The sequence below is a fragment of the Helobdella robusta genome, assembly GCF_000326865.2.
Source record: "Helobdella robusta unplaced genomic scaffold HELROscaffold_4, whole genome shotgun sequence".
Lineage (NCBI taxonomy): Eukaryota > Metazoa > Annelida > Clitellata > Rhynchobdellida > Glossiphoniidae > Helobdella > Helobdella robusta.
This window is the reverse complement of record NW_008704902.1, coordinates 5,659,615-5,668,887: the sequence shown is the minus strand read 5'-3', so window position 1 is coordinate 5,668,887 and position 9,273 is coordinate 5,659,615. Positions and strand designations below refer to the sequence as shown.

Sequence of the window (9,273 nt, the reverse complement as noted above, 5' to 3'; positions counted from 1 at the left end):
CATTTAGTTACATATGCACATACGCACACGAGCATACAAACTGTGCACATGCAAACACACTCTGGCGGTGATGATGATGATTACGATGATGAGAGTTCTGATAATGATGATACTGAGGACAATGAAGATGATGATAGTGGTAGTGGTGGTGGTATTGATGATGATGAGGAGGAGGAGGGGGGGGGGGGGGGGAGGGTTCATAGGCATGCATACATAAGATACACAAATTCATAAATACGTGTTTATTAGATAACGGTGGTAATATAATTAGAACCGTTAATTAATTAATTAATTAATTAATTAATTAATTAATTAATTTGCACGTCAGTACAGAAGTTTAATTATCAACGTGTTAATTGAAATTCGTAATGTAAAAGTGAAACAGCAGCGGGGAAACACACGTGATGAAGAAATGGACGCAAGCACTCGATCGCACTTAACAGGGAACGTTTTCACTTCGAACGTAAGAAGCGCAAATAATATCACAGATGGTGTGAACGAATGAAGATGCAGATCAGGATCGCCACTGGTCGAACAACTGGCAGACATCTCTGGGCCCAGTCCGAAAATTAACAATTCTTCTCCAAACATTTGCGATGAACCTTAGCCAATTAAAAATAAAATGATCACTGATTTGAAATAATTCGAGAGAACGTTTAAACCAATTGTTATGAACATTGGGCCATCGGGACAAAGTTATGTAAGGCTTGAGAATCAAACTCTTCTATTTAGTATATCTCTGTATGAACATTTATTTGTTGTTCATTCATTTGCTACATGTCGTACGCACATTTCTGTTGATTCAAGGGTGTTTTATGGATTTTTATTTGACAAAATGATTTTGTATTTGTTTGTAAGTTATCACGGTGGCCTGCCAGCCCAAGACTGTTTTGTCTCATACGCCCTCTAGAATTTTTTTTTCAGTTGATTTCGAATAAAAATAAAAAAATTTTGTTTGTTTGTTAGATTAATGTAAGGTGTAATGTAAGCAAAGCAAAAGCAATGCAAATGTTTAAAAGGTCTTGTTCATTGATTTCAATGTATTACAAGCAGTTGCGGATTAAGTCGCAGACAGACAGAGACAGACCGACAGACAGACAGACAGACAGACAGACGGCTTACATAACAAATACATCACTGCACTGGACTTGTGTTAACGTCACCTATCAGCAGTATAATAACACGATGCTTTGCGCAATATACCCCTACAACAAAACGACAACGTTAATAACAATATTAACTTTATTTGAACAGTAAATTTTTTTAGTGTTATAGCAGATGTTACACAGAATAGCAACGTGTTATTCACATGTTGCATCCATAAAATTGTACATTGTTGTGTGTTGCATGTTGTGTATTGCATGTTGCATATTGCATGTTGCTTGTTGTAAGTTGCCCGTTGTTGTGTTGTATGTTGTGTGTTACATGTTGCATATTATATACTGCAAATTGTGTGTTGTCTGCTGCATGTTGCGTGTTGTTAATCGTATGTTGTTGCCTGTTGCATGTTGCTCAACGAAGTTTATGTCATTCAGTCATTCATAGTCACGTACGACAGAAGATCAAATAAATCACTTAATCAATTCAAGCATCATTGTAATCATATCACTGCATTGTATGTATCATTGTCGTTGCATCATCATCATCGACCACATTGATGTTTCCATAGCGTTACATTTAAACAAAAATCAATTCAATTATATATGTTGTCAACAGTAGCAGAAGATGTGAGGCGAGTTTGTAGGGTCACAGAAATATTTAAAATTCTCAAAAGCATAAAAAATTAAATGCAGTAAATTCGTTAAGTCTCACTAATGTAAACAAAAAATGGCGTAAAGTGGAGTAGCGGGAAAAAGCGATCGTCGTTTCTGGCGGCTGAGCTTAAAGGGCGCCAAAAACACTTTTAAATTCAATAAAATCTTTTTTCTTTTAAAACGTTTTTATAACACTCTTTTTAGTAGAAATATAGAAAATCTTAAAAGCCCAAAAGTTATTATTGCTAGAAAATACAAACTACCACTTCAAAATAGTCGCTAAATTTGCCTAAGTTTTATCCATAAATTTTGTTTTACTTGGTATAAACTTTTTTCTGTAGTTACGTAAACATGGAAAAAGTACCAAAAGACTCTACTTCTACTTCTCTGCGGGCCTGCCATTCTTGGCACACCACCGAATACCCCATAATAAACGCCTGCAACATTGCAAACATGGTACAAAACCTTTTATTGTCATCACATACTGCAAACACATAGCCATACTTAAACACATAAACAATTAACATTAATATTTAAACATGTTCTAGCGTAAAGACAAGACAAAGGACAGACTCCATTGAACGTCTTATGATGAAAAATATGGATCGGACAGAAATCTAGACACATATACAAAGACAGACAGACATGTTAAGATATATGAACAGATACATATACAAAGACAAACATACATATATAAACAGAAATAAACATAAGCAGACATATAGTTACAAACACAGACACAACAAGAAAATCATAAAACAGACAGAGGATCATAGAGAGATATCTAGATACAAATACATAGACACACAAACATTTGTTAAGAAACATGAAAAAACGTTTGACACACAAACATAAGTTAAAAAACATGGACAGACAGCTAGAAATATATACAAAGACAAAAAAACACAGAAAGAAAGAGAAAGGGAGTGAGAGACAGAGAGAACATTGAAAGTTTTGAAGATCTATTTAATCCCAGCCATCAAGCATTCTGTCATCGTCATCAGCAACTTGTTACGAAGAAAAATTTCTTCAATTTTATTTTTAAATATTTATTTTTGCAAATTTTGCTTATTCAAACTTTTTATAACTGAAAAATGAAAGCAAAAGAATATTTTATGGAAATAGATAATTCCTACTGTTAACTTTGTTTTCAGTAGGGCGCTTATTTCTTATTCAAAGATTCAACTGTTGTTTAAAACAACTGTTGGAAATTAGACTTGTTTCCTAAATTTTTTCAAACTTCTAAACCGCTAAACAGTTAAATGTAATAAAAAATATCAACTTTACAAAAATAATGCTAGCACATCAATGACATCAACATTTCAACAACTTGAAAATTCCTACATTAACAGAAGCAACAACACAACAAGTGAGACATCGTTAACAAGAAACATATCAACTTATGAAAACAACAAACCAAACTAAAAACACACTGAACACATAACAATTTCAAAAACAACAAAACGGTAACAATAACCAGGCCAGCAAGTAACATAGAAATTGAAATAAACACAAACTACAACAACAATCCCAGCAACAACATAAGTCACAACAAAAGCAAACAGCAAAAAACAAAGCTTCAAACGCAACATTAAAATATTACAACACTGCAACAAACACAACAACAAACAACAACAAACACAACAACAATATGAACAACAACAACAACAACAACATCATCAACAAAAACATCAACAACAACAACGACAACAGAACAAAAGGAGGAGAAGTGCATGTAGGTAGCATTACACAGTGAATAAAAACTAACGAACGAGCAAACTAATCAAGCGTGACGGATATGTGCAGGACACGCTTCACTGCGGATGAATGAACACATCCATCCGTCCGTCCATCCGTTTGCTCATTCCATCCATTTATTTATCCATCCATCCATTCATCCACCCATCCATCCATCCATCTACACAAATAATTTTTAATTTATTTTCATTCATTTTAACTAATCAATTTGTTGAATAACCTTCATTCAGTTATCATTCAACTGTTTGAATAAATTAGTCATTAAAATAAATTGCAACATATCGAAATTACTAATTATTACTAATTATTATTAATTATTACTAATTATTATTGATGAAAACCGTGGAGCCGATAAAATGTTCACCATGTTCAATCATCTCGTCACCTACATCATTTTCAACGTTTTTTAGAATTAGTACCAGTAAAATTTATTTTCTATGTTGACCACAATAAACTTCCTTATAGTAAATATCATCATTGTCATCATTATCATCATCGTCGTCATCGTCGTCGTCATCATCAACACCATCATCATAGTCATCATCATCATCGTAGTTGTCGCCATCATCATCACAACCACCCCTCATAAATGATTTATGTTTCTGAACATTCGCTGGAGCAGCAAGTGGCAAGTTGACGCGAGTTTGTTTGTTTGTGTGTTTGTTTACATGTTTGTTTGCTTACGTGCTTGCTTTGTTTCCGTGATTGTTTGTTTGTTTAGTTATTTGTTTGTATTCGTGTTTGTTTGCATGTTTGTTTATTTGTTTACATGCATGTTTACATGTTGGTTTGTTTGCATATTTGTATGTTTTCATTTGATTGTTTGTGTACATGTTTGTTTACGATTGTTTGCACTAGTGTTCACATGTTTGTTCATGTCAGGATTGTTTATATTTGTTTATTTGTTTGTTATTCAGAAGCGTCTTTTGTTTTGTTTATTTATGTAAATATTAAAAATTCTATTATCTCTCTTCCTTCATCTCCTGGCAGAACGAACGGACTTCATTGAACGAACGTTTTTAGTTTTTCTGTACAACAAGTTGGACGCACAGAATTTGCTACAAATTGCTAGGTAGGTAGGTAGGTAGGTAGGTAGGTAGGTAGGTAGGTAGGTAGGTAGGTAGGTAGGTAGGTAGGTAGGTAGGTAGGTAGGTAGGTAGGTAGGTAGGTAGGTAGGTAGGTAGGTAGGTAGGTAGGTAGGTAGGTAGGTAGGTAGGTAGGTAGGTAGGTAGGTAGGTAGGTAGGTAGGTAGGTAGGTAGGTAGGTAGGTAGGTAGGTAGGTAGGTAGGTAGGTAGGTAGGTAGACAGATAGGTTGGTCGGTAATTCTTCTACTAGTCACAAATTCAACTACCAGCTTCTAAATTGTTGGTTACCAGCGCCATATGATTTCCTTTGCATCCGATTAAAGACCAGAGCTCGACAACTTAAAAACACACCTCAACTTAAAAACATTATTATCAAAGCAATTTGAACCAAGCCATTTCTTCGCAAGTTTAAATGTCAGTGTTTGCCAATTTGTCGTTTGTACATTTACATGTTCTGTGTTACATTTTTCAATACTGGTATGTTTCTATGCAATTTCACGGCAGTCGTTGTGATACGACGTCAAAACGTTAGCGTCACTCGACACTCCACAATGTCGCACACATCATCCATATAAAGGGAACTGACCTGAATGACTCTCATGTTCAGTCCAGTGTCTCTGGCCAGCTGTTCTCTGATGTGTCTTGTTGGCTTTGGTGTAGCTGCAAACGCTGCTTTCAACGTTTCAAGTTGTTTGGCTTTGATTGTCGTTCGTGGTCCCCGACGTTTAGCTCCTGCAGCTGTGCTTGGACAGTTGACCGACAGGACGTTGTTGATGGAGTTCATGCCGTTCAGTCGTCTGCTTCCGAGAATTTCGTTGTCAGTTGTGGTCGGAGAGTAGGGGTCGCTGCATTTGTTGCTGCCGCTGCTGTTGTTAACGTTCGAGTTGTTGCCGTTGCTGGCTGCCATGCTGAAACTTTTCTCGCTGTAGAGAGAATCACTGTCGCAATCTGAATCATTAATCATCTCGTCAGCAATGTCGTCTTCGTTGTTGTTGTTGTTGAGGATGTCGTTGTCTGCATTTAAGTTGCTGTCGAATGTGTTGTTGAAAGTGTTATTGTTGTTGTCATCCTTGTTGTAGAGAGCCTCTTTTTCATAATCGTTGTTTGTCGGAGTGGTCGGATGTATATTATGGTTGAACGTTTTTGTAGATAGATGATGTCGATGCTGTTGCTGCTGCTGCTGTTGAGATGGTGAGGATGTCACGTTTGGATAAGTTTCAACTGAAGACGTTTCTGTTCAAATTTTTATTTAAATTGTTGTCATAAAAATATTTTTAAAACATTTTAAAAGATGTTTGACATTGATAGGTGCACAGTTTATAGCGCAAAGTGCATTATACATGGTGTATGGTGCATTATGCATTGTACATGGTGCCTGGTGCATTATGCATTGTACATTGTACATAGAGATGTGTTAATTTATTCAGATTTGAATCTGGCATTTGCATATCAGACTACTTTTTAAGCTGCCTCTCTACCTACATGTATGTACGCCCTGTGCACTTGTGTACGTGAACACGTTGGAAACGGTGTGCGCATATTTGCGTGTGCTGTTGTATGCATATGTTTGTGTGCGTTGTTCTGTACGTATGTTTGCGTGTGTGCTTCTGTGTAAACTTTTGATTGCATTTGTATGATGCGTAGACTTGTGTGTGTCGTTGTGTACGTATGTTTGTGTGTGTGCATTCGTGTGCACTTGTGATTGCGTAGGTTCAACTGTTGCATTCAACAGAGAATGTTTGCAGCAGCAGCAACCAATCAGAACATTATTTCCAACCTTCTAAAACCCTGCATAAGCATTTTACCAAACGAACACACGAAAAAAAAACAGAAATTAATAAGTTAGTGAGGCATTCGTTGATTGTTCAGCAGTAAGCAATTTTGCTCTGATGTTCTGGCTTTGCGAGAAATGAAAGAGTCATGACGATGGAGGGTGAGTATGAGTATGAGTATGAAGGATGATGATGCCAATGATGATGATTATTATTTTATTTTTAATGTTAATTTGAAGTTATTGTTGGCAACATCTCTATATACATTGAGGCATTAATTCATAATTCACTGAGTGCCACGTCATGTTAGCAATCAAAAAAAATTCCACCTTGCATAACGCCCTTTATACTCTTCATGTTCTCGCTCGAGCCATCCTGCAACTGCTCGGTGCAAGTCATATCTGGATTGGTGTTACTATCGCAAGTGTTTTTCTTGTTGTTGATGCTGCTGCTATTGATAATGATATTGTTGTTTATAGTATTGTTGTTGTCGTTGTTTAGTGCATTGATGCCTGCTATGTTCGTCGTTGGGTTGTTGTTGGTGTTGCTGAAGTTGTTTGTTACAATGTTGCTGTTTGTTGGACTGTGTTTGTGTTTTGAAATATTGTTGTTTATTGATATTAAAATATTCGTCCCATTGTTATCACCGAAATGAGTTTCTTTCTCTAAATTGTTGTTCATTTGATCACGACTGTCTTTGATGTTTGTTGCTTCGCTGGCGATGTTTTCTTCGCTGTTGAAGTGCTTCATCATGAAGTTGAATGGAGAAATTGGCTGCTTGTCGCTGCTATAGTTGTGGGTCGAAATTATTTTGTTGCTATTTTTATTGTTGTTGTTGTTGTCAATGATATTGCTGTTAACGTTGTTGTTGTTGTTGTTAATGTTGTTGATAATGTTGGCGCTATTGTTGACGTTGTTGTTGTTGCTGGTGTTGTTGTTGCACCTCAACAGTTGATGTTGCTGAGACTTGCTTTGAAGCATAAAGTCATCCTTGCAGAGCAGTCTGTTGTCATTCAAGACGAGCAACTCATCTCCTGTCGTCAACTCTTTCTTGCACACGTGACACAGGAAGCAAGTCACGTGGTACACCCGGTTCAGTCGAGCTTCCGTACAAAGTTCTTGCGGAAAAATCCTTTATTCGCATCCACAAACCTCACGCCAAAAATTCTGGATATTGGAAAAATGCTTTACAGTATTTTATGTTAAAAATTACTTTACAATGAAAAATTATTACAAAAATATCTTACTTATTTGTAAACGTCAGATGGCCTTACTGAAATAATCCGTTCCGGCATAGAGGCTGTCCATTCTCTGAAAGCAAGGTTTAATGAAGTCCGTTTCTGAAGTTGCCGACTGCAAAACAGGAAGGTGGCCAAAATCCCCAATTGTTTTTCATAAGGAACCGGTCCTTGATAACCTCGTGCAACCCCATGAACGGACCAACCATGAGGAGAGATGATGATGATGATGATGTTGGCGGGAGAAGGGATGCACGTGTGCAGTTTCAAAGTTGACTTGATGATGTTCAACAAAAATGTAATATCTTGCCAATAGATCGTTAGGCTTGCAGCAGTTTATTAAAAATAAATGTCTATCATTTGAATCATGATTCTTGCTCTGGCGGTAAATAACTCGATTGTTGGTGATTTAATTTGAAAACAAAATAAAGCGAAGTGTGCAAAAAATCGTTCTAAATACGAATTACAAACGGACCATAAAAAGTTGGGATGTTCCAAAATAACCAAATCCTAATTTATCATGTAAAAATTTAGTTGAAATATTTTAATAAATTAACTTATTTTGTTTATAAGAAAAAAGAAAATTCAGAACCGCTCAACAACTGAGCATAAAAAAGCAAACAAACCAACAAAATGACAGAGCACACTCACTGCTCATTCAAAGAGACTTCACCGACGTTCGCAAGTCCGATACTTTCAACTTTCTTCATTCGACCCGGCTTTATATATGTGCCATGCTGTAGATGCCGTCTCTCAACGTTCACTCCTTCCTATCCTAGCCATTCACTTCATGTGCGCGTGCGTGTTTGCGTGCGTGTGCGTGCGTGCTGTCATAACGGATTTAGAATATACCATTATACTATTACATAAATATATATATATATATATATATATAATATATGTATGTATTATATAACCACATATAATATTTGTGTGTCTGTTTATATTATGTTATAATGATTGATATTATAATTCACTACTATGATCCCCATAAGACGATCCTAAATGAATGGAACTTGGATCGCCTGCTAGCAGCAGAGCAGACTTCGGTAGGAACCCCAAAATGAGTGGTTTGGCGTTCACATCAAAGAAGCCATCCACCACTCCTTCGAACACAACCGACCTCAGTAAGTTAATCATTTTTTAAATACTTCTTACCCCAAATTGTGTCTCTGTGACAGTTTGTGGTTAGAAAGTATTTTTAAAGCTGGATAACTTACTGAAGTCTGTTATGTTAGAGTGAGTGGATGAGTTCTTTGATGCATTTTGCCCATTTTAAGTATGTCTATTTCACATAGTTATCTCATATATTTATCTCAAGTTGTAAATCTCATATTTATTTTTATATTATTCTTATTATGTCCTACACAAACTAGCCTTATGTTAAAAGTTGTTTCTAACTTAAATTTTATTTTAAAATAGTATATCATAACATTTTTTCTCAAATTTATTTGGGGACAAAAAATCAGACTCAAATATGCAAACATTTGTTGTGAACACACACACGCACGCACGCACGCACACACACACAACGGAGATACTTAACAAGGAATCAGGACACAACAGCAGACCAGCGATAAAGCTCGTTTTAATTCAAATTACGTAACGTTTTAACTTCAACGAAACCTCGGCAACGGTTTGTTGATTGATTAAATTAATTGATGA

General features: G+C 36.1%; 1 protein-coding gene across 1 annotated transcript in view; it reads right to left on the bottom strand.

Annotated features, from left to right (window-relative positions):
• Window positions 1-7,501, bottom strand: part of HELRODRAFT_67495 (hypothetical protein) — a gene marked incomplete at both ends in the record, with an annotated part of 13,663 nt that extends 6,162 nt beyond the window's left edge. The window contains 2 exons of the mRNA XM_009024332.1: window positions 5,185-5,494; window positions 7,338-7,501. Of these exons, the coding sequence (XP_009022580.1) occupies window positions 5,185-5,494; window positions 7,338-7,501 (474 nt within the window). The remainder of the gene's footprint in view (window positions 1-5,184; window positions 5,495-7,337) is intronic.
• Between the last annotated feature and the right edge of the window lie 1,772 nt (window positions 7,502-9,273).